The sequence below is a fragment of the Papio anubis genome, chromosome 2, assembly GCF_008728515.1.
Source record: "Papio anubis isolate 15944 chromosome 2, Panubis1.0, whole genome shotgun sequence".
In the NCBI taxonomy this organism is placed as follows: Eukaryota; Metazoa; Chordata; class Mammalia; order Primates; family Cercopithecidae; genus Papio; species Papio anubis.
Window position 1 is genome coordinate 68989928 of NC_044977.1, and position 26105 is coordinate 69016032.

General features: G+C 41.1%; 1 protein-coding gene across 23 annotated transcripts in view; it reads left to right on the forward strand.

Annotated features, from left to right (window-relative positions):
- The window catches only part of FOXP1 (forkhead box P1), a 631238-nt gene that overhangs the window by 508163 nt on the left and 96970 nt on the right, over window positions 1-26105 (forward strand). For 14 of the 23 annotated variants that reach the window (XR_002519830.2, XM_003894193.5, XM_017954274.3 and 11 more), the window contains 2 exons: window positions 23736-23873; window positions 24917-25006. Coding sequence is in view for 22 of the 23 variants with exons in the window: in XM_003894193.5 (XP_003894242.1) it covers window positions 23736-23873; window positions 24917-25006 (228 nt within the window). In the remaining variant the exon portion in view is untranslated. Of the gene's footprint in view, window positions 1-12546; window positions 12698-12955; window positions 13549-23735; window positions 23874-24916; window positions 25007-26105 lie in introns of those variants that run through there. The other 9 variants (XM_009200346.4, XM_009200349.4, XM_021933398.2 and 6 more) reach the window with 5 other exon arrangements.

Here is a 26105-nt window from a genome sequence, read left to right on the forward strand (position 1 = left end):
TAATAGAGGAATACTTTTTGTTTAGACTTGGCTCCTTTCTGCTTTTCATAACATTCAGTTTCAGTGTACTATAAACAGTTCTTTAGCTATCTTTTCCCCCACTCCCCACTTAGTTCATAAGGAACAAGTAAATAAAAATTAACAAGAGCCACCTTCACTCCAGTGCAGCGATGCTGCCTTAGGAGAGAGTGCACTAAAGAGACCTCAGGGTTCAGGGATTGACACCTTGCTGCAGAATGGGAGTGACATGTGAAAAGTCAATGGTAGCCTTGACTCTGCCGTTTTTGTTAGAGTTCTATTTCCTCTCCTAGAAATCTAAGAAGGATTAGCATACAAGTCCTTGATGTTTTAGAAGTTTGCCTGTGCTTGGATGTGAGCTCTCTTCAAGTTTTGTTCTACTTAATTGTATAATAAGATAACCATGCCTGATGTGATATTATTTAAACACTTGGTGACTGAAATATCTAACCCATGAGCCCATGCTCCATAACTTTATGTGTTCCTATTCCCCGTGTGAATGTCAGATTAACACTTCAAAAATTTCAGAGACGTATTAGAGATCCACTGACTCAAACATCTCTGGCTTAGAAGCTTAGCAGTCACCGTTGAGAGCATGCCAGGATAGGAATAAAGAACACCAAACTCTGCTAACTTGGAGGAAAACTATGTATGTGTGTTTGACCCAGCTGAGGGCAAGGCTAGATGAGATCATGTTAATCATGGACATGACATGAATAAAGAAGAACAGAGACCATGCTCAAAACAGGAAGAATGAGAAGAGGAAGAGATAAGTAAATTTTTGAGATAGGAAATACAGGTGAAATTAAGAAAAAGAAAAAACACTATTCATCTCAAAGGAAGGGAGCTGGAGCATGAATTATAATCACCCCAGCCACACCAAATCCTTCACATTCTCTGGTATTCTGACTCATGTTGTCTGCCATATGAATGTTGGCACGTGCCATTCCAGTAGCTCAAATGCCCTTCCTGGTCCTGCCTGTCCATCTCCCTAGGGCAGAGCATTATCCTTTCATCTTCAGCATAACTCTTGTCTTATTCTAGAAGTTCTCCTTTCCCTGAGGCCAAAGTAGGAGCCTTTCTTTTCTGATGTCTGCATATTTACGTGTTTGTTAATTCAGCAAATGATCACATGATGGTAAGAAAAGAAAAGATATTTCCATTTCTTTCTTTGAGTTAGTTGGGTATTGGGAACTTGAAAAATAATCTTAAAGTCAGCCTGTTAAACTATGATGCTATTTGGGTGCAAGCTGAGCCCTCTCTGGAGCCAGGGTGGCTGGGACTGCGTTGAAAGCCAGCCTTTCTGGAGACAGACTCCACTGTGAGTAACAAAACATTGAAAAAATATAGGCCGAAGATTCCATAAATTAGATCTCATGTTGGCCAACCTACAGTTCATTGTTCTTGACACTGGGGCAGAGACCCCTCCTTAGAATATCTCAGTAGGACCTGGCACTATGGCTCACTCCTGTAATCCCAGCCCTTTGGGAGGTCGAGGCAGGAAGATCACTTGAGCCCAGGAGTTCGAGACCAGCCTAGGCAACATACAGAGTCCCTGTCTCTACAAAAAAGAAAAATAAAAAATTAGCCAGGCCTGGTGGTGCATACCTGTGGTCCCAGCTACTGGGGAGGCTAAGGCAGGAGGATCCCTTGAGCCCAGGAGATTGAGGCTGCAGTGAGTCATAATTGTGCTACTGCACTCCAGTCTGGGTGACAGGGTTAGACCCTATCTATTTTTTAAAAAACAACCCATTGGGTCCTTGAGAGCTCAGTGTTTAGCAAACCACCATACTCTTTCACCACATGCAAGTGATGAACTGGTTGGGGTGTGTAGCACACCAGTAACCTTGAGATTTAAGTGGGACTGCTATTTTGCCTCTTAAAAGATGACTCTTGATCTAGTAACCCTGGTTAAAAAACAAAACAATCAAATGTCTTCTTCCATTGTTTGGCTGAAGGAGCTGCCGCTGCTGAGTTAAATTTTGGAGTGAGGATCAACAGTACCTACAGCACAAAAAAATAAGAAGTCTAAGGAACTAAAATAAGTTTTGGCTTCTGTAATTTCATTATAGCAAAAGGAAGAAACTGAAGGAAAAGTGGTATGTAGTAATAGTAATAATGATACATTAGGAAGCATTTTAAGTGCTTACTGTGTGCCAGCCACTGATCTGTTTTATCTCATTTAAACCTTGTGTGGGTGAAGTACTAGGATTAGTTCTTTTTTATAGATGAGGAAACTGAAGTCTATAGAAACCAGCAATTTACTAAATGTACAGCCAGAGAATAGTATCACCAGGATCAGAACTGATGGCAGTGTCTCTGCAGTCACCATGCTGAATTCTCTCCCTGCCTTTTATGATTAGAGACCAAATAAGCTCCGCCACCCTGATGTTTCATGTTTACATCTGAGACACTGTGTATTACCAGGAGAACTCGGGCACTGAGGCTGCTCAGTCATGTGTCAGAAGGAGATGAGAGAAGATCATCGGTGTCCGTCTGTCTCTGTTTCCAGCAGTGGAGATGGGAGTATAAGAAACTGCTTAATCGAGAAGTAACTCAAAAAGAATGCGTGAACCACTGGTCTCACTCCCTCGATCTTCCCACCCCTGCATACAGCCAGCCCAGTTGTGGGTTGTCACTGTGGATTCCTGTAAGAATCAAAGAGGACATCAGAATTTTAACTTTGTGTTATTTTAGCTTCCATTATGCTGACTAATCAGTGACACTTGGTCACATTTATTTTCCATGGGAGTAAGACTGAACTAGCCCCTTTGTTCTCCTAGGCTTAGTTTTACCCCCAAGCCTCGTCTCCAGATTGGCATATGGGATAGAAGCCTTGTTTTGGAGTCATTCAAGTCCCAACACCCCACTGACTGGCTTCAAGATACTGGTTAAATAATTTAAGCAGCCCGAGTACAGTGACTCACACTTGTAATCCCAGCACTTTGGAAGGCCGATGTGGGTGAATCACCTGAGGTCAGGAGTTTGAGACCAGCCTGGCCAATATGGTGAAACCCTGTCTCTACTAAAAATACAAAAATTAGCCAGGCATGGAGGCAGGCACCTGTAGTCCCAGCTACTGGGGAGGCTGAGGCAGGAGAATCACTTGAACCCGGGAGGCGGAAGTTGCAGTGAGCCAAGATCACACCACTGCACTCCAGCCTGGGTGACAGAGCAAGACTCCATTTCAAATAATAATAATAATAATGTAAGCTCTTAGAGCCTCAGTTTATCTATCTGTTAAGTGGGCATAATAATACCTACTTCATAGGGTTGTTTGGAGGATTAAACACTTTTATAGGAAATGCCAGATGCACCACACATTCCCGTAAGTATTCTGTATTTCTCAGCCATCTTATTACCAGGCAACAACCCTTCCCTCATTTTCCCTTTCTTTGTCAAATCCTGTGCCAAGGTCACAGTATGTGCTTCCCAGTTTGTGATTGGTGGCTTCTTTAGAGGATTTCCTGCACCTCCCTGTTCATGAGTGGCTCTGGTCCTGTTACCTTAGCATTGTCTTAAAGTTGTCCAAACTCTGTAACCAGCAAATGAAGAGGGTCCCTAATGCAGGAAACTGAGCCCTGGAGGACACAGTCACATCCCAGCTCTTCCATTCACCAGCCAAAGGACCTCAGACAAGTCCCCTAACCGTGAACAACATTGGAGGGTTTGCTAGACACTGTGTACTTGCCATACATTGGGTAAAATATTCACACCAATGCTCCCGAATTAGAAGGCATTAATTTAGAAGTTGACACCACCTCAGAAAATAATAACAGAAACATCTATCTACTCTGAGGCAGATAATCATTCCCACTTTACAAATGAGGAAATGCGGATAATATAAACTTTTGCAACTCACCTACATTGCTGATGCGTAACAAATACTGGGTTCAAACTCACATGTCTTCTGCTTCAAACTCCAGGTAGCCTTCTCTATGTGCAGTGGAGGTTATAGGATTCCTGTTTCATAGGTTGTGGTAAGAATGTTCACAGGGCTTTGCAAACTTCAGAGATAAGGGGTGTTGCTGTTGCTGTTGTTAAAATGTAAGCCCCAAGGCAGGAAGAGGTCAGGATTCACATGAGGCATAGAGAAGGGTATAAGCAGAGAACAAAGTTAGAGGGAAGAATAAGTTAGTAGCCCAGTGGAATGGTGAATGGATGAAAAAGGGTGTCAGAGAACAGTTAACCACAGCGCGCCCTGATTTCAAAGGTCTGGTCTGTTGGGTTGTGACATTACATAGATGTGTTCTGACCCATCTCAAAAATTGGACATCACTGAATTTAATTAAGATCAATTAGACATTCCTCCTATTGTTCAAACACAATGCCTTATTTGTTTGAAAAGAGGGAAGTTCTATATGACCTGAAAGCTTCCTGCTTCATCTACTGCTTTTCTTCATGAAGGATGAAATGCCATTTGAAATAATAAAAAATAAATAATTGGCCTGCAGGCTAGACTGCATTTCTCTATGCATTTTCTCAAGACATTATTAAACTATTAATACAAAATGTTATTAAACTATTAATACAAAAGGGGTCTGATGTCTCTGTGAGATAACTCTTTCTTCCAAATGTCCCTTGCAATCCAATCTAAACCTTAGCTGTGGCTTCAGTCGGAGATGGAAAAGGCACCCCCCATCAGTAGCAGCCACCTGATGCTTAAAACTCATCTCTCCTTTCCAGTATGCAGCCAACAGAAGCAAGCAAGTGGTTTGGGAGGCTGGATTGGATAGTCAGAAATCTTTTTGGTGAAAGCAGACATGGTTGAAATAAAAGAACCAAAGTAGTTAAGGAAGAGGATGAAAAAGTCACAAGCACAAAAAAACATAAATATGTTTAGAAGTCAAGTTGTTTGAGAGTCTTCATCTGACCCCGTCAACTAAATCTACCAAGTCTTAAAGCATGTATGTGACTTACTGTATGTACTACAAGTTGTTGATGTTTCATGGGGCTTATGACCTAGAGAACATCCCAATAAAGGTTTTGGGTTTTTCCCAAAAAACATTTTTTTGGTTGTTGTTCCCTGACTCATTGTACACATGACAGTGTTTGAGATTATTGAACTCTAAAATCCTATTTATAATTTTAAACCATATTTCTGGTGGTTCTGGTTTCATTCATTCATTGTAGAGATGGGGTCTCACTCCTGTTGCCCTGGCTGTGGAGTAGAGTGCAATGACGTGATCAGGGCTCACTGCAACCTCAACCTCCAGGGCTCAAGCAGTCCTCCTACCTCAGCCTCTGGAGTAGCTAGGACTACAGATGCATGCCATGCCTGGGTAATTTTTAAAAACATTTTAGAGACAGGGTCTTGCTACATTGCCCTAGCTGGTCTTGAATTCCTGGCCCCAACTGATCCTCCTCTCTCGGCCTCCTGAGTCACTGAGATTATAGGCATGAGTCACTGCACCCAGCCCTATTTCTGGTAGTTTTATATAGGATACTAATTGTAAGCAGAAAATACCTAGAGATTAGTCCTTTGCTAATGTAAAATGTACACCTGGTACATGATAGGTGTAATGATAGCAGTAATGGTAGCTGTTGTTGTTGTTGTCATCGTCATTGTTGTTGTTGTTGTTGCTAAAGAAACTATAGAGGCTGGGCGCAGTGGCTCACACTTTGGGAGGCTGAGGCAGGCAGATCACCTGAGGTGTCGGGAGTTTGAGACCAGCCTGGGCAACATGGTGAAACCTCGTCTCTACTAAAAATACAAAAATTAGCCAGGCATGGTGGCAGGTGCCTGTAATCCCAGCTATTTGGGAGGCTGAGGCAAGAGAATCGCTTAAATTCAGGGGGTGGAGGTTGCAGTGAGCCAAGATGCACCACTGCACTCCAGGCTGGGTGACAAGAGCGAGACTCCGTCTCAAAAAAAAAGAAAAAAAAAGAAATTATAGAGGGATCTCATCCATCTTCCTCTTTGTTTAGCTGAAATGTGCAGGCACAGAGAGGTGACGTGACTTGCCCACAATCACACTATTATTCCTGACAAAGTCGTTAATAGAATCCTAAGTCATATCTAGTATTCCTGTACTATCTGAGTTAAACAGCCTGCTTGAGGCCACTGTGGACTAGAAAAGATGTGCTGACTGCTTCAGCGGCCTGTAGATGAGCTCCAGTACTTGGAGCTGTCTGGAAACTACATGAACCATGAAAGACTGGAAAGTGGAGACACCCAGGGTTGCTCACCTGGATGCCTGTGTCAGATTCCATTCCTGAGTTCTTACACACATCTGTTCTCAACCTCCCTCTCCCACCCCCTCCCCACTAGAACTGGCCTTGCAACGTTTTTTTCTAGAAAAGGAGACGAACCTTGAGGCTTTTATATGGTCACTCTTAAAGATAGGGTGTGAGCGTCTATGTAATTGGTGACTATTAAGGAAAGCAAAGCAAGCCATAGCAAGCTGCAGAGCCCCAGAAAATGTTTTCTGTGTAGCGGTTTCTATGCCACACAGTGTGGAAGGCAATTATCTTGGAGGGGATTCCACAGCCCTGTGCTGGCTTCCCCGGTGTAAGATTTATTGTCGGCTGGATTGGGTGTTCTTTATAAGAGCATTTACTCGGCATCTAAAGCGCTGTCAAGAGTGCTACTTCCTGAATGCTTTTGAGGTTGCAACTGCTAAGCTTCATTTTCCCGTCTTGGAGATATATTTTTGAAATGGTATGCAGGGATTTGTACAGGCCTCGTGCTTCCCATTGACACTGACAGGAGTTGCACTGTTAAACCCCAGCACGCTGCTGCGGAAATTTACCTCTAATGCCCAGAGCCCTCCTTTAGCTGGGAGCCTGGCCCACACGTGCGCGGAGGGTTCGCATAGCAGGGGAGAGGGCCCGAGAGTGCCCTTGTTTTGTGTAAGTCCTACCAGCTAATCAGTCTCAAAGTTGACTGTTTTCTTACTTAAACAAAGGATGAGCAAGTACTCTTCTTTTGCTTTTTTTTTTTTTTTTCTCTTTCCATTTTGTGGATCTTAGGAATGCCAGAAGAAACCTCGAACTGCGAGTCAGCTAAATATACTGTATCGTGAAACCTTAGGGACCACTGAAATGGGAACAGTGACCCATTAGTGCTGAGAAGGTGTTTTATTGAAAATGCGCCGACATGCTCTCCCTGGAGAGTGAGCAAAAGAAGGCAAGATGCCCAACAGTAATACAGGTTGTTCTCTTAGGCAAGCTAAAATATAAAGTTTGGCACTCCCCTGCCGTGAGCGAGCAGGCAATAGAATAGACGAATGTGCATTTTTACATTAAAAGTGCCATATTTCACTAGGGGTGCCCCCCTTCCTCTCCCCGTTTTGTTTAAATGTCTTAATTTATATATTCCAGTTAATAGTTCATTACATGTCCTTTCTCTGTCTGGCTTTAAAAGTTGTCGTTTGAATAAGTTAAAGTAGTCAAAATTTCCTAATCCTGGCAGGCTTGCCAGCAGAGGGCAGGCGTAAAGAAGGTTTTGACATGAGGGTGTGTCAACCTAGGGTCAGAGGAGGGTGGCGTTGCATGGGAGGAAGATGTGTGAGCATTGTTCAGAGGGCAGGATGGGACACGCTCCCTTTGCCTCTTTGCAGGCTTGCTGCACACCACGGATCTCTGGAAAAGCTGACTATACTAAATAAAGGTGGTCAGTTGCCTTTATCTGATATTCAGCGATTTCTACATAATTAAACGTTAAAAAAAATTAAAATGTAATTTCATTCCCCAAGAGCCATCTTTTCTTTCCCCTTCAGTGCCCCATTTCTGGTTATGCTTAAAAATCGAGGGTTTGCCTGTGGGTGGGCCAAAAATACTGTCACTCTTCGGGAGGGAAATAACAAATCATACTTGGTGGTGGTGGTGGCGGCAATGATTTTTTCCCCCTGATATCTGAAGGATACGGCACTGTGGGACATGCTCTACTGCCCCAAAACATGTACCTTTTCAAGAACTTTGCACACTTCCGTGTAATCTGTTCTAACCTCATGGCAGAAACAGTCCATTAACAAATTTTACATTATGTTAAAACAAGGGATTATGGTTTTATCATAAATGAGAGAGGGTAGTTTATTACTGTTAGTTAGATGCACAGTTAGGAAAGTATGTTGTCATTTTTCTTTTCTGTCATGATTTTGTTTACCTCTGATGCTTATGAATGCTTTTAGAATAAGGGGTTTGTTTTTAGGTTGATATTTTCCAAAGCTCATCATACTCATAAGTCACCTGAATGTTGACATGTCATACTGTGTATATACAAATTAACCAGAAGCAATGGCATTATAAAATGTTGCATTACATGAAAATGCAAACGGCAATTTGGAGGATGCATTAAGGGGAATTAAAACTCCTATGGAACAGTGAGAACTCAGTGTTTTCCCCCGGCCAAACTTGCAGGCACAGAAGAAAAACAACATAATTAGCTTCATTGTCAACATACGCATAACAGTGACATAAACAATATCAATATGGAGCTAACTGCCTTAGCTCCCTGTAGATGGATGATGTATTAATTTATATTTTTAAGTAAAAGCACTGCTTAAATCAACACAGAATGGTGGTTCCTTGGAGACAAATCCCCAGATCTCAGGAATGGGGCATTGCTGTTGCAATTTAGTAAGTCTAATTGGCTGCCCCGTTGGCATTCTTTGGAGAAATACTTAAAGCTGTCCTCCTTCTGCGGAGGCGAGCTTCCCTGGGTAGGCCATCAGGCATATTACTGGGCTTACATTTTGTATTCCTGTTGCTTTAGCTTTTTCTCTCCAGCAACAGAATCAGTTGGTTGGATCTCTTTAAGTTCTGTCATTTCAGAGTATGTCCTGGATACTCCATTAAATTAATTGGAAAGGGGAAAGAAAATGTGTGTTGTGTTAACACAAGTGTTGTTCAGAAGAAGACAGCAAACTTGAATTAAGGTTTTGGCCTCTGATCACACAGTTGATTTTTCGCCCCATGCTCGTATCCTTTCTGTAGTTATTTCCAAGCAGCTTCTGGCAAAAGCAGGCCTTTTCGTTGTAACTGAGGACCACGTGGGCCAGGGACCATTGCTGTATCAGCCTCACCACAGGGCCATTCATCAGTGTACAGAATAATGTCCTGAGGAGACGCTCCTCCTGACTCTTCCTTTAATACATCTTATCTCCATTCTCAGCTCTGAATGGGCAGTAAAACCTTTCACTTTCTTCTGTGTTCAAGGCTAAGGCTCAGCAGAACCAAATATAATACATGATTTTAGTCCCAGGTGTGTTATTTGGTGGTTAGAGTTTGGTGTGGGATCATAGTAATCTGTTCTTAAGTGCACAGCCAGCTGCACAATGGACTCATTTAGCAACTGACAGGTTTCTTAATATGTGGTGTTTGAACAAGAGCTGTATCTGTTGTGGGTGTTAGGATGTGGGCATCAAAAATATTTTTAAAGTATGGTATTTAGCATTTCCTTTACTCTTCCTTAAACATTGGCCTACCCGTCAATATCCACCCCCCCCCCCCCACCACCACAGGTATTCATTTTATTTTATTATGGCTTCTCTTTTTCTGTAATTATCCAGTATCTGCTTCCTCTTGGAGGCCTGTAGTATGTTTTATTTTTTAATTTCTTTATTTTTTAAGACAGAGTCTTGCTCTGTTGCCTAGGCTAGAGTGCAGTGGTGCGATCACAGCTTGCTGCAGCCTTGAACTTCTGAGCTCCAGGTGATCCTGCCACCTCAGTCTCCCAAGTTGTTGGGACTATAGGCATGCACAGTCACACGTGGCTCACTCTGTGTGTGTGTGTGTGTGTGTGTGTGTGTGTGTGTGTGTGTGTGTGTGTAGTTTTGGAGACGGAGTCCCACCATGTTGCCCAGGGTGGTCTCAAACCCATGGGCTTAAGCAGTCTTCCTGCCTTGGCCTCCCAAAGTGCTGGGATTATAAGTATGAGCCACTGCACCTGGCCATGTTTAATTCTTGGGAGAAATCACTTTGCTTTTCTAAACCTCAGTTTCCTCCTCTGTACAATGGGGGCTGGAATTTGTGTTCAGATTATGACAACTGCATGAGACTGTTAAAACACCCACAATCCAAAATATTTTTGTTGGCCTTTCTTATTCAGCTTTTCTAAAATGACCTGGCGCTCATAGTGATTAATCAATGGTTTTAACGAAGTCTTATGAGTTACTATTGGTTTTAACATTTTATATTATACTCCAGTTATGGAAGTTCCAGTTCTTCCTGCATCCCAAACACAGGGCAAGTGCACAGGACCACAGGAGTTTAGAATTAACCAAAGTGACCTGGGCATACGTAGTTTATCCAGGTTTATCACTGATGGGACATTTCCTTGCCCAGAAGTAGTCTCTGAGTCACCATATCATCTGTCTGTTTGGAGAGAGGGCAAGATGGGCTCCAGGTGGCTTCTGAGTTAGTGTGCCAAGCCATTTCCCTCTCTGTCACCTCCCGCTTATCCAAACCATCAGCCTTTAAATGCCACCTCCCCAAGGGGCCTTCCCAGACCCCTCCTCCTAGTGATCTCCTCCTCCTTTGTGGTCCCATGGTGCTTACAGCCACCACTGTGCAATTTAGTACTTGAGTAAGCACTGCATTGCATCACTCTCTAATTATTTTGTTTAAGGCTTGTCTCCACAGCTGGGTCATGAGCGTCTGTAATGTTTTTTGTTTGCTTGTTTATTGTTTGTTTTGATGCACCTGGAGACTATTAGCTGATAAACACTGACCTGCAAAGGAGTTAGTCCACATTCTAAAAGCATGCATGAGTTTTATAGATGCCTCATGAAGAACGTAGTTTCTAAAATAAAAATACATTGCATATTCAAAGTACATCCCAGTTTTTGTTTATAAACATTAAAACTCAATTTTAATACTTTGGGAAAAAGAAAGTCACTTAGGCGTTTTGAAATGATTCTTTCCACTTTCTCCCTGTACATTGGTTGGACAGCACTTCCTTTATTTTTATTTCCTGCCGTTGGGGCTCTCTGCCAGCCCCTCCGGAAAGAGCACCTTGTCTCTTTAAGAGTCAGAACTCTACTGATAATCAGGGGACTTTCTGGCAGATTTAAGGCCCTTCTACCCCCCAAAAGCGCCCTTGGTTCTCTGTTGAATATTCATGAGAGGGTGGGGTCACATTTTGTGACCTGAAAAAATCCCATTAATAAATTTGGTATCTGACACAAAAACACTTTAGGGTGAAGAGCGATCTGCGCTGTGCCCATTTAACATCTGATCATACGTTGATGGTCACTTCGCGCTTGTCTCTTTTACAGCCAGAGTAAAGAGGGAATTGTCTGCTCCCCGCTGACCCTGTTGAAATTCAGGCATTTGCTTGATTGGAAATATTACCAATATTCTTTATGGTTTGTAGTAACCTGCATTTAATACACCTCACATCAAAATGAACTTTCAAGTAAACTCCTGGAATTACTGGGTCAGATTTTGTTGCTTTTTTTTTTTTTTTTTTTTTTTTGAGGGCAAATAGGTATTCATTGATGTCACATTATTCCTTTTCCTCTAATATTTTGAGAAAAAGAATAAAAATGTGTGTGTGGATTTTGTGTGTGTGTCTTTAAAAAAAATATACAGGCCAGGAAGTTTTTCTCCAAGTTTGAAGGTGGTAAATAGGTGATTTTTTAGAGTCGCCGAAACGGACTAGATTAACCTGACGCTTAAATCGTGTCAGTTGAGCCAACAAAGTTTAGCATATTGTTGACTTTTTAAAAAAAACACTGTAACTCAGCTTTCAATAGCCTGAAAGAGCAGTGACTATTTCTAATAGAGAAGGTCATCCTAAAGTGCTTATTGAGAGTAGCTTTTGTTGTTGCTATTGTTGTATAAATAAGAAAGGAATTTAAAGAATTATTTCTTAGCAAACGTGTGGCAGATGCTTTCTTCGGCAGCTGTCGTTCTAGAGGGGAAGTTGCCTGGTTCAGCGACGAGGCACGTTGTTATTTATTTCCACCCCGCGTCGGCTTAGTTTTCCTCGGTGCGCACTGGCACACTTTGGCGAGCCCGACTCTGGGAAAGAAAGGGGTGTGGGGAGGCCGAGGCTCTGTGAAACCCCCGACGTGAAGCGAAAGTTCTCCTCCCAGGGCGGTTTTCGAGGAAAGCGCTTCTCTGCGCTGTCTGGGAGACCCACGTCCCCTCCCGAAGCCGAACAGTTGCTTGGAGCAGTCGGCTTGGCGCCGCCAGCGCCGGGTGCCCCTCTTCGGCCTCCCGGGTTTCTCGGAAAGGTTAGGACAACTCTTTGTCAGTTTCAAAGACGAAACAAACACGCCGCCCCGCCGGCAGCCCCGGCCCCGCAGAGCCCCGGCCAGAGGGAGCGGTGCGCGCCGAGCCCGGCCGACCCAGACGTCAGCCGGAGGCGGGTCACCGGGTTAACAGCTATTAAGTGGAGTTGCTCTCCAGACAAAAGCAGGGTTGCACCCGAGCGTGATTTCACCTGCCGCGCGGAGGGGGCCGGGGCGCGCGGGCGCGGGGCGCGGGCCGCGGAGCCCATTGTGTGGGGCGCGGCGCGGCGCGGCGCGGGGTGTTTAGAGGCGGGTTGTGATTGGTGGAGCAGGGCGGGGCGGGTGGGCGCGGCGCGGCGCGTCTTGTCAGCCCGCGAGCCGGAGCGCCCCTGCGCGCGTGCAGTCCGCCTGCACGCCGAGGCCGCCGGACCCCACGCCCGGCCCGCGCGGGCGCCCCGAGCCCGGCTCCGCGCGCCTGGCGGCTACATGGAGAGTGTCAGGTTGGTCCTTCTGATTGATCTTTACCGGTTTCGCTCTCCTTCCCCCGGCTCCGCGGCGCCCGCTTCCTGGGGGCCTCGCTGGGGAAGGCAGGAGAGCCCGAGGGTTCTGAAGTTGAGTCTTTTAAAAAATCATCCTCATCCTCGCTGTTTACCAACTTGGGTAGGAGTTGCCCTCTGTAAGTGGAGGCGGGGAGGGAGTAGAGGGGTAAGAAGAAGCTGCAGGCCTGTGGGTCCTGGAGAGAAATCCCCCCCCCCCCCCACCCTTGCTCTCTGGCTCACACTCTCGCTCTCTTTTTTTAAATGTTCATGGGTGGGGTGTAGTTGAGAGTTGGAGGAAGTCCTGCTTGTGTGTTTCTCTCTCTCTCTTTTTCGTTTGCGATTCATTTTCTGCCGGTCTGGCCTTCACGCAGCCACTTTGGTGAAGCCCTCGCCATCACTCCATTCGGGGGACGTATCTGGGGTGTGATTTCTGTCACTTTCAGAGCGTGTGAAATATACAAGGAGCCTTCCATCTCAATGTAACCCATGTGGATGTTTCTTTGCTTCTGATAGTTTGTTTCTATATCTGTCTAGGCTATTTTCAGCTTAGCTGTTCAAATTCGAGGAGTTCACACACAGTAAAGGGGGAGGGAGAGGCACAGAGCCCCACACCGGAGCAGGCGAGCGAGCGAATGGAACACTCTGGCAGGTTGGGGATTCTAAGCCTCTGTTGCATTACTTGGCTGGTTAATTAAGTAGTGAGCGGGGTTTGGGTTTGGACGTGCAGCAGACTGAGGAATTGCCACGGGGTACTCCCAGCTGAATCGGCTCTGAATGTAGCTAACTCAACTGTCAGAACTGCATGAAAGACGGTCAGTGGAAACGGGACTTTTATTTCCCCCCTCCCCAAGTATGGTGATGGGAAGGAGAGGACCTTTAGGAAGTGGGTGGTAAAGTTTTAGAGCAAAGTACATATAGACTCTTCCTCTTTGGGATTAACTCCTTCAAGTCCTGACAGTTATAAGTAAAATATCTAGTAATTTTATATTTTTGTCCAAACAAATCAAATGTTCTAATCAAACCAATTTAAAAATGCAAATCACCTCATTTCCATAGATTCCAGCATTCTAAAAGTGACACATTTGGGGGAAAAATTAAGCCTGATAACAGGAAATGTGAATCATACTATCAATGACTAATCTGCTTAAGAAAAAAAAATAAGTTACATTTATTTTATCATTAGGAAGGCAGTGTTAAGCCAAATTTTTTAAAGTTTAAAGCAAGTGCATTTTTATTTTAAAAGCGGCCCTGTTTTGCTGTTTTTATTTGTTTGTTTTCATATAATGAGTTTTCCAAGAGGAATGTATATATGCAATCAGAGGTGGTTTATGTGGTAAAGAGCGCAAGCTAGCATGTTAGTGCCAAAGAGCTGGAACATGATCACATTAAGATTCTAGTTTAGGGTTTGATGTGTGTGTTGCTGTTACTGTTGTTTAAAAGAATACAAAGCTTCCTTGGTTATTAAGATTGACCACTAAGTAAATCAGTTGAAGACTGAAGCACGTTGTCCTAATTGATGCCCTTTGCATAAATTGAAAAAAGGTCTGTATCTATTTTAATGTGATTCTTTGTAGCTGCCTGACACATTTCAGTGAAAAGTGTGTAAAAATGAAACCAAAATACAGACTGCCTACCCAGAGACACTGGCTGACTTACTGTAGGATGTGATAGAGCTGAACTGAAAACGCATTGGGCTGACACTTGATAATCAAAGTTGATTTATTGTTCATTAGTACTGCATTAGCCCTTTCAGGCAAGACAGTTATTTGTGTAGTGGCCTGTCAAGAGTGAGACTGCAAGCACCTGTCATTTCTAAGGCATGAGATAAGCAACCAAATATTAAGAAGATGCAAATAAAAATAAATTTGACTAGGTAAAGGGGCACATAGTAATACATTTTTTTCTTTAAAAAAATAGTATGGATCAATACCAGCCCGTAAGAAAGAAATCTATTGAGGATTATTTTTTAACCCGAAGAACGACTTACAGAAGGAAAGTAATGGGCTTTATATTCACCCGTTTGCCTTAAGAACTTTGTTTCCTGCCCAAATGTTTAGCTTGTCTGACAAAAAGTTGGTTAAGGAAATGAGAAGCATAACATGTCAATTATCTAATCCGAGTAATTTAGGTAAGGTAGGTTTTTGTTTGTGTTGTGTTAATGAATATTTTATTAAATGAAACTTGTAAGCATGGGTTGATTACATGAAAATGTGATGGCATCATGGCTAAGCTATGATAATGTCGGCTAATAATGTCAAGTGCATTTTCTGCAACATGTATCACTCTCGATTTTTTTCTTCTTTCCCTGGAAGGGAATGATCTCATGACATATAATAGAAAACAACCTAAGTGTCAAAGGAAAACAAAATTAGCGAACTTTTGTCTGCAGCCATAGAAACGCGGATTAACTCATATTTTTCCAGGGATGGAATGGAAACATTCTGCATGAAGATATATAGTGTATTGTCTTCTCTGAATTTTCATTTGACAGGGATTTTAGAGGCTGTGATCTTAATTAAATCTCAACTAGCTGAAATAATGCATCCAAAGGCATGCAGTGTTGCGTAACCTTGCTCAGTTGGTAAACCATAAATCATCAGAAAGCTTATGATAGGAATGGTTGGTTTGAATTTTTTTTGTTGTTGTTTGTAGTTAAATGTACCTTAAAAAACAAAACCCTCACCATCACTGCCTTGCATCTACACGTTGTCAGGACCTGTCACTTGAAAGATAAACTCTTTTATGACACTGACCAGTTCTACAACTTCTCAGCCAACCTCCACACAATTGGAAGATACCGTGAAATTAAAATCGAGATTAATTAAAAACAATGAAAGTTCAGGTTTGTCTTGGTTAATGTGGCAGAAACATTGTTTGAGTTACTATGTTTCTGAGACAATCAGGAGAGAGTGTTGTGACTAGCTTCTCAGTCTGTACTAAAATTTGAGTAAAATTTGAATTGACAAAATGAAGGTTGGAGGAATTTATTTTATTATGTGGTTTAGTTGTAGATGAACATCACTAAAGAGAACCTGAAAACCATGTTCTTGGTAACTGGGCAAATATAGTGGTCAGTTAGATTCCACTTCAGGTAGTTCATCATTCCTTGATTTGCAAACAAGGGATAATGTAGCAACAGTTGATCGAGAAGGTTAGAGTAAATAAATACATAAATCGTGTCTCTCTGTGTGTTACATTTTAAAATATGCATTCAATGACAAGGAATTATTAAACAGCTTTATTAACTGTCTAGGTTTCATAAATTATAATGCTTGCAAATATTAGGTTATTTACTTTTAGTGCCTCAAATAGATAGTTTTAACTGCTGCAGTTTTTGATTTATATATATGCTTGAGGAGAAGGAAATACCTACATATAAAAGTTGAGAATGCTGTCTTGTGATAGCTTGATTTCATGTATCTTTGCACATAACATTTCATGTAAGACTAGAAGTTACATTGCTGATGGGCTGTAGCTCTCTTGGGGCAAAAGGGTAGCTTTATGTGTATCTGTGTGGCTAGATTTGGGGATAGTCTCAACACTGTTAGCTAAATTTTTGTTTGGTAAAAGGTTTGTTTTCTTGGAAGCAGCGTATCTCTGGACTCTTGTTTTAGTCCTTTCAGAGCGTGCAATACTTCCCTCCCACCCCCACCAAGTGGCATTTTGCATTCAGTCTTATTTTCTTTCATTTAGAAAAGAAAACTCAGGTGTCTCTTAGCTAAACAATCCTTTGCAGATTGTGGGGACTTGAATCATCTGAGAAGGGCTAATCTGGGCCTCTACTTTTGGATTGTGGGAATGCTCTTCATTGAGTCCCTCTTCCAACCTGTGAGTTGTTTGAGGAGAAATTAATTTCAAATGAGAAAAATGAATACTGAACACATACATTGTGCCTCATTTTCAAATCCAGTTAAAAACAACTAATCAATGAAGATGCAGGCTAAATGTTAGGGTGAGCTTTTTAGAATACCTTGGTATCATGTTTTAATTTCTAAGCTTTATCTTGCCCTTAAATCTGAAACATCATTGTTCAAATAACTGAGAACAAGGTAAATCAACAACATCAAAAAGGTCGGCTTCTGTGATTTCTCAAGGGCTTGTTATTTTGTACTTCCCAATTCTATTTGATGTCTTGACAAAACAAGATGACACAGGGGAGAATACATTAAATTTTGATTTTTTTTCATCTAACCTGTTACAGTTGTGGCAGCTTAATTTCTTCTACTTTTTCCTGAAGATGGCTTTTTGTACAATTACTCTAATTGTCACACCACTTCATGAGGCGGGTCTGCACGGGTTTCCCATTTGCCTTGATTTTACTAGGCATTTTTGAACATATTTTGACCTTTAACTTGTAGGAAGCTTTTGGTTGGACTTTGTCTTCATTAGAAATAAATCAGTGAATGGTGAGATTGTCAAAGAAGCAACTGATGTTTTCTCATTAGAATCTCATTTGCACCCTTTAGCTTAACTGTGATGTATAAGGTGAAGGTGTTGGAAATAGGCGTGAGAAACTGTACAATTTGAGAAACTTGAGTTGTAATTCTTTTTAAAGAGTGATTGCACCCTAAGTAAGGCCTTATAAAACTTTGGAAATGGTCTAATTTTGGCCTACCTGTATGTTGAAATTCAATTATAGTCCCTTCTCCCTCTCAGTAATACGAGAAAAAAAATACATATTTGCAGTTAAGCTCCCTATGAAATTTTCTATGCTGATTAAATCATGAGGAAAGCAGAGCTACAAATTTAATTCTTAGTGTTAGAAAAATCTTCTTTAGACAGAAGATAGACATTATATTTTTCTTCATTTAACAGTAACTGTTGATCTAAAACTATATCCACAAGTTATCTTTTATTTATTTTAATCATGTATGTGTCTCAGATAGGATTAAAACAGTTGCTGTCTCTTTCATTATTTTTGAGTAATACTTCAATTTAAGAGAACTTCTTTAGCCAAGGCCTCTTCCTTTTCCCTTTAAGAACTACAGATCTATGGATAGAATCTTTTCTGGGGTACCTTCTTGGGGTAGTTCTCCCCCCTCCCATTTGCAGCACTTAAAAATGATTTTTGTTGTTGTTGTTAATATAAAATGCCATAGCATGTTTAATTCACATGCACTAAATTGTTTTCCATCCCAGCTACAGGAGAAAGTGGTGGAAGTAGAAAAGAGAAGGCATTTTCTTGATTTAAATAATAATAATAGTTGCTAGGTTGAAAGAATCAGTGCTTATTGAGTGATTATTTTCATGTGTGGCCTCCATTGTTTCCTGTATTTAACAGTTGCTAATGGGAGAAGCGATTTAATTTATGTAAACTTTACATTTTTATGCAAATGAAGCTGATATTTATTAGAGCTAAAACAATTATACTGGCACTTAGTGGAGTAACCTTGTGTGCCTGGGAAATGTTAGAGGAGAGCTGTTGATGTTCCACTAATACCTCTGCTGTAAACAAATATGCATTTATGCCACTTTTTAGAATTTAAAGACAAAAGAAAAAGAAGAGCTCGGAGGGCATTGCTGGAGATTGCTTATTAGGGTTGATAACCTGAAATAACTCCTGATTGGCAGGCGAGCCTTGGCCTTACAATTTTTTTTGTGAAAGAAAGATAGCCTTTCTTGATAGAATGTAATAAACAAAACGATAAAAAATGAAATGCTAATTGCATTTTAAAGAGGTCTTTTGAAAAAAAATTTTTAATAGTTGGTTGTATTGTTACTGAGAGAACTGTTATGCTAATGACTGACTACCTAGATGGTTTTGCATTAATATAATAACCATTACCTGCCTTAGTGCTTTGTACAGTATTGTGGCAAAATAGCTAAGCCTGAAAGAGTTATACAAAAAGCAGAATTCCATAATGAAACAGAATTAGACTTTCCACATAAATAACAAGCTTTTTAAAAATGTTTTAAAGACCGAAATACTATGTCAGAAGTGTGTTTTCTTTCCTGTATGATAGTTACTTGCGTGGTACCTGGTTGGTTCATTTTTTTTTTTTTTTTTTTTTTTTAGTACCATGGAGAAATAGAAGCTGTCTAACTTTTCTGTTTGCCAATACCTCTGTTGTATCCATTGGCTTGTTAATTATGAAAACTTGTTTTCCACGGGGGGCCAGAGGTGATGATGTTTCATTTTCTTCTACACAGGCTAGCTTGTATGTGGTCATAAAATACTTAGTTTTTTTTTATTATTATTTTTTAGTGGAGCTATATTCTCATGTTTGGTTTTTTTGTGACATTCTGGAGCCTTCTAATTTAATGTGTTTTGCTCCTGTTATTTGATTAACCAGGTGACACTGCCAAACCTGGTCAGTTACCACCCAAATATAGCCTGAAGGCTAGAACGGAAGTGAATTTTCTGGGACATACATGTGGTGAATGATCAGAGGGTAAAAAGAGTTTCTAAATTATTAACCAGATTAATAAAAATGAAACAATGTTTAAAATTTTTTATCTTCTCATTTTTGTTATTTGTATACACATTAATTATGAGATGATACCTGATGTGCAAAATTTATGTGTATGTGTACTAGGTAGTATTTACTTACAGTTGACTGGAGTGTAAACTAAAGAGAGAAAAAAATGATAACATGTTATTTTCAGAATTTATATTGTGTCTTCCCCCCTCCCACCCAATTCCTTCAATTGTCTCCTAGCTTAGAAATAAGTATTGTTTCTCTGAGTGTTTTTATTTGTTTGTTTGCTTTTTAGATTTTTCCCTTCCCATCATCTACCTTTCCCCATTGGACGTTAAAGGAAATAATATGGCATATTATTTTAATAGTCTTTCAGCATTCAGCTGATAGTCATTTTGAAGAAAAAACTGTATCAGGCAGAATTTACACAGTAGTGTATGGGCTTTTAGCAGCAGTTGTTAGTGCTAACACCGTTTTCCCAGTTGCTGGTATTAAGGTAGCAGCAGGCCCATACTAGCAGAGCTGTGATAGCCCAAGCACAGCTGTATTTCTGCCATTCCCGCAGGTTTGTGTGCACCTGGGATCGGCCACACCCAGTTGGTATCAGTCAACAGTGTAGCATGCCGTGTGCTTTTTTAATTCATGATTTCCTCTTGAAACTCCACTGAGGAGTGTTAACTGTGTGCGTTTTTTTAAATTCAGTTTTGTATGCTAGCATTCTTTAAATGTCTGCCAGAAGTTTAATTTGAATTTCTGATCCCTGAAGGCAGCTAGACAGAATCATTCTAGTTCTTCATAAATTGCCTTCTATGATTCATTGTTAACTCATAAAACATACTCATTTCTATATACTCAAACAGTTAAGGTAGTTACAGTATCGGAAATTTTTTTTTGCCTTATATTTAAATCATCTTTTGAGAAAGAAATCAAGAATTAGCTTGAACTCGCAGTTAAGGCCTGAGCCCTGTAGCACAGAAAACATCAGAAATGAATGTTTTTATCTCAAGGAGGTTAAGGTAGATGGCATGAAATCTGAAAAAAGCAAAAAAAAAGTTTCGTTTTTACTGAATACTCTCAAAGAGGGGCCCATAAATATTAGAGTGCTGTAGTTAAAAACTCACATGACTGTTTTAAATACTATTGATTTAAACCACTGGCTAGATTTTATGAATCAAAGTGTAATTTCGAAGCTTTGGCCATATTTCTCAATGCTAAAGCACTCTCTCTTGTGTGCCTTTAGCCGCTTTCCAGACATTCAACACAGGATTAAATGATAGTAGTTACAGTGATCAATAGGTTAAGACTGCTACAATCACTCTTGCCGCTAATGACCTCAGTAGTAATGGGCAATAAAGTGTGGGCTGTAATAGCCTCTCGCTGGTACTGCATGCCCTTTGATTCCTAGTATTAGTAGGGACTAGCTACATGAAAAAGTTGGACGTTGGGAATTAAGGGAGTGGATATATAGGCTATAATTCTTAACTATTTAAAGCCTTAAAAACTGTGCTCAGATTTATTTTTATTTTATTTTTTTTAATTTTCTACCCCACCATCATTTCTGGTCTATTTGAATATGTTTGTGAAAGCTTTCCATAACCTCTTTTCATGATATGTTGGAACAGAAACTTTGGGGAAGTCTCGGTTTTATAACATTTGTAAATGAAGCTGGAGCCCACTTTGGAGGCCCAGAGTTAACTGGCATGAAAACGTGGTTTCAGATAGTAAAAGTGAAGTGAAGACCATCAGGATATAATAGCCCACTTCTGATTATTCAGAGACTGAGCAGCCCGTTTGGAGGATTACTCAGGCCTCTTGCTTCCTTCCGTCCTTTGGCAGTGCCTGCTGCTGGAAAGCATATTATTACTCATCAGCACCCCCATCAAAATGTCCAAAAGGAAAAAGAAGGGGAGACTCAAGTTCATTATCCTGTTCTGTAACTGCAAAAAAAGGAATAAATGATTATGGGAAAAGGAGATTTAAACTGCTAGTTGGATGTCAGCCTTTAAAAATTGTCTGTACAGGTATATGTCAGTCCTTTCCATGATTCCCCCTTTTATTATTGACAGTCAGGGGACAATGATGTTTCTCCTTTAAGAAAATGCTTCTAGTTCTACGTGAGTTAAGGGGAAAAAACTATTTTAGGAGACATATGTAACTTTTAAAATCAGTTTTATTGAGGGATGATTTACGTGGGCTCAGATATTCTGATTTTCAGTGTTTAGTTGGAAGAGTTTTGATGATTGTATACGTGTGTGTGAGCACCACCCCAGTCAAGATATGGACATTTCCATCGCCCCCGAAAGTTCACCTGTGCCCCTTTCTAGCATAAGGTTTCTATAGCTCTTTTAAAAACAATGACCAGGAGGTTATTTCTGTGATGATTTCTGCTCTAACTCTGTTAAGTTCATGTTCATCACCAGTTTAGATTTTACACCACCCTATTCCTGTCTGTTTTCCTGTTCATCACCATCAGAAATTTGGCTCAAGAATATTTATATTGTACATCATCCAAGAAACGCAGAGGAAAAAAGAAACCTTAAACATGGTTCTTTTGTTTGCTTAATCAAACCTCCCCGTATGATGATGCAACTCTCAAGGAAAAGTAAACTTCTATTGTGATATGCTGGCTTTAGCAGCTCAAAGGATACCGATTGGCACCCAGTAGATATTTAAAAATCAGAAAAGTTTCTTCTGTATGCAGACAAAGTAGACTAATTGGAATTAATTTGTAGATGGTTAGATGTTTTGATAATGTCTTCCTGGTGTTTGCCCTAGACTGAATGCAAGTTCACTGTTCCAATCATTGGTGATATTTCGTGCTACAAATTATCTTTTTAAAAGGATAATTTATCCATTCATATACATCTGTCCCATTTTGCATATGAAAATATTCAGACATGCCCATCTGTTTTAAATTACAGTGTATCTACATCTAAACTTAAAAGGCCACTGGAATAGGAAGAATTCATGGATGACCTTCCAGAGCTGGGTTAATGAAATTTTTCGCATGTTCTAGCTAGTGTTTTCCAAACACACGACACTTGCACATCAACATCCGCACACATGAAACATGCCCACAACAACAGTGGAGAACGTTCACTGTACATGAATCTGACCTTCAGGAACCATTTTTAGTTCATCAAAATTAGTGATGCTGAGAAGTCGGGACATCAGTGCATAATGACTGTGAAATTAGGAATGAGAGCTCGCTATGCAAATGACAGGACAAATCATGTGAAAAAGTCAGGATAAACTGCATATTAAGACATTATGTTACATAAAATTAATACTGCATTTCTGCCTTTTGCTTACTGCTCCCCTGAAAGATTTTTTAATTCTTTTATCTTCTGATCAGCTATTGTCTGCCGGATTTTTTTTTTTTAAGTGGCTCACAGGCAAAGTGCAAAACATGTTATTACCTTTTATTGTAATACATGAGATGACAGCAGATCCTTTTTAACAAAGTATATCCTTTACTGCTTCTAGCTTCTTGCTGTCACATGTTTGATTAGAAACCAAAGAAAAGTAAGATGCTTAAATATTACGGTTAGAAGACATACAGGTTTTGTCTTTTCTTTCATTGTTTTTTCTTTCCTTATCTTTTTATTTGGGGGGGTGATTTTTCATGAAATAGTCTTCTTGCATTACGGGGACTGACAAAATGGTTCTCATGTAGTCTGCAAATTAAACACAAGTGCAGTGATTATTTTGAATAGCTAAATTACATTCTAGAAAGCTTGCAGAATTCATAGCATTGTCATTAGGTATCCGCTTGAATACAATTTGTGTAACCTTGGCCAAGACAGCCTGTCATTTTAATGTCAGTGTTTTATCTGAACAAGACATCATCCTTTCAGATACAGTGTGCAGGTTCCTTGCAGAGATGCCCGTGCAGAAACGTGTTAACAGTTGCAAATATGAAATGCTATCAAGTTCATCACTGTAGCTGTTTGTCACTGAAATGTCATGGAAAGCAGCTTTTAATGGTATTGCACATAATATGAAAGAATTGAGACATCTGTATGCTGGGTGAATAAGGAAGGGTAAAAGGCATCATGCGAAGGGCCTGTGTTTAAGTTCGGAAGGTGTGTCCAAGGTTCCCTTTCCCGCAAGTCTAAGCGTTCGTTGATTGTTCTTAACATCACTGTCCACAGAGCAAGTGGGTCATATGGGCTCCAACTGCAAAGGTGTTGGTTACCATTTGTCTTCTTCCCTCAAACAAAATTCAAGTTTGGGTTGACTTCCCACAGATGGTTTTGACCAAAAACTCACTCTTAATAAGCAATTGAGAATGGTCGTATCCTAACTCCAGTTAGGGTTTATTAAGTTGGTCCTTTCGGTCTGCTTGCAAGGCTGCCTGGAACCCCAGTCAGTACTGCAAGGTTTTATTTTTCTTTCTTTAAAATAAACTCCATGATAGATGAAATAGGATCTGTTGCTGCATCCCCTCTGGATAAATACATGTTGCATGGGAAATTGGGCAACTCTTTAAGCAGGCTGATGGCAGTCAGCCGCTGAACCTGGGAGGCTGCGTGCTTCTGATTTCCTGGCTTCCTATTTATCCTTCATTAACGTTCTAGGTTCCCGTGTCAGTGGCTATGATGACACCTCAAGTTATCACTCCCCAGCAAATGCAGCAGATCCTCCAGCAACAAGTGCTGAGCCCTCAGCAGCTCCAGGTTCTCCTTCAGCAGCAGCAGGCCCTCATGCTTCAACAGGTAATTGTCCTTCCTCCACCTCCAGCCTGTCTCCCCCAGAACCCAGGGGCCCCCATCACTCCATTCACAGTCTCCCCTCCACCAGAGCAGCTTCTTTGCCCAGTGAAGAGTAGAGCAGCGTGGGTGGGGCAGGACACAGACCAGTCGCTGAATAATCGATGTGCTTTTGCATGCCCAAAAGAGAGGAGACCTGCATGGTGACTAGGGTTTGGGCCTGGAGAGTACCCGATGGACTGAGATCAGGGCTGTAATTGGACTTGGTAGCAGTAAGATCTTTTAGGCTTACATGGCTTTACACTCTTTTATTTGGTAAGCCCAGAGGCTCCTAAATGGTGTGAATCAAAGCAAAATGAGGAGCACGTTGGGAGTGGATTTAAATATGACAGCTCTTGAAGTCCCCATTTCAACTCAGAAGCTTACAGATTTTTTTTTTCTTTAAACATAAAGAAGCATTTTGGAGTGTGCTAATTTTAAGGTCCAAAGTTGATTTTACTTCTTCCACGTACGATGTTACTGAAATGAACTTCTGGTTGTCATTGCACCATGGGGACCTAATAGTCAGACTTAACAGCCACCTGAACCAAATAGATGAGATTCAGAACTACTGCAGCGGGAGTCACTGGCCTGGGGTGGTAGGGACAGGATGCAGCGGAAGCTCCCAGACTGTCCATGCACACACGGAATAACACTGCATAGTGCCCAGCCCTGTCATGTAGAAAGCATGCAGTAGAGATTCACCAGACTCTCTCAGCAAGGGCATTTCAGCTTTGTTGTACTATCAAAGGTCATTCTTTGCCTTATTTTAATTAGTTTGTGTAGAAAATGGTATGTTTTTCATCAGTTCATTTTGGAGATTACTTTTCAAACAACAATGCCAAGAATAGTCAGTGTGCGCTGAATTTATTGTTGAGTTTCAAACTAAAGGTCAGGCCATTACAGATAAAAGGATGCTATTTTTCAAATCACAGTTTGTGTATGGCACCAAAAGGGACAGTGGATTGGCGCTACCCTCTGTTACTTACCGTCCTCTCTTTCCTTTGTAGCAGCAGCTTCAAGAGTTTTATAAAAAACAACAGGAACAGTTGCAGCTTCAACTTTTACAACAACAACATGCTGGAAAACAGCCTAAAGAGGTACCGACAATACATATTTTACTTTCAAACCACAGATCCCAGAGGACTATCTAGTGGCTATTAAACTGTCATTCATCTTTTAAATGATTGCACAACTGAGCTGACTCTATCGGTTCTCAGCTTTCAGACTGAGAGTTATTGTCCTGTTTTCACTCAGATTTTTCTGGGTTCCATTTGCTTGCTGCCACATATTTTATAACACCACTGCACGTGTACCTGTGTGAGGATCAGGAGAGGCCTCATTGACAGAGTCTTCAGGTTACTTTTTGCAACCTGGTAACAACTGAGGGCCAGAATGGAGCTGGGGGAAGTGAAGTGCTTTCAGCAAAATTTTACTTGGATGCACACTTCAGTTTTTTTTTGTTTTTGTTTTTTTCCCCCCAGCTCAGAGAGCTTGGGTGTGTGGTGATGGCCTTTTCCATTGGAAGAATAACCCCTTGTGAGGTTGGAAAAACAAACAAAAAAGTTAGAAGAAGATTAAACATCCACATCTTTTGTTTAACTTCTTCATGCAAGTTGTACATAATATAATTGCTAAAGGCATGTACCAGAGAGCATGAGTTGAAGTTAGAGAAGGCTCCAGCTTGGGTTGTGTTTTCTTGAGAGGCGGGGAGAAAAGTATATCATAATAGCCTCTATATGCACCACGCTTGATAGTGTCCATAACTTACCGCATTATGCCATACCACGAAGGTTGACAGTATTCCTCCCATACATGGTAAGGCCTTTCCAGGGAGTTACCAGTTCACCTTCTACTCAATTCTGTGTGGGTGAGACTCAGTTGTGGGAGTATCTGTGTGCATGTGTGCGTTATTGTGACATCTTTCTACCCATTCCAGAGTTATCCAATTTAACTTGCCTCCTCATATTTTTACAGTGGACTGAAATTCTTTTTGTTTAAGTGTTCTCCTTGGGATGACACAATTTATAATTCTATATACAGCACCTCGTCCACTTTAACAGCTTCTTCACCAGCCCTAAGCAGGTGGCCACTTTTGTTCTTTTGCAGGGAGTCTTACCAGGTGACTCGACGTCCCTGTCGCTCACCTAAGTGAGGATGCCGGGCTGTGCTAATTTTACACCCTGGGAGTGACCCAGA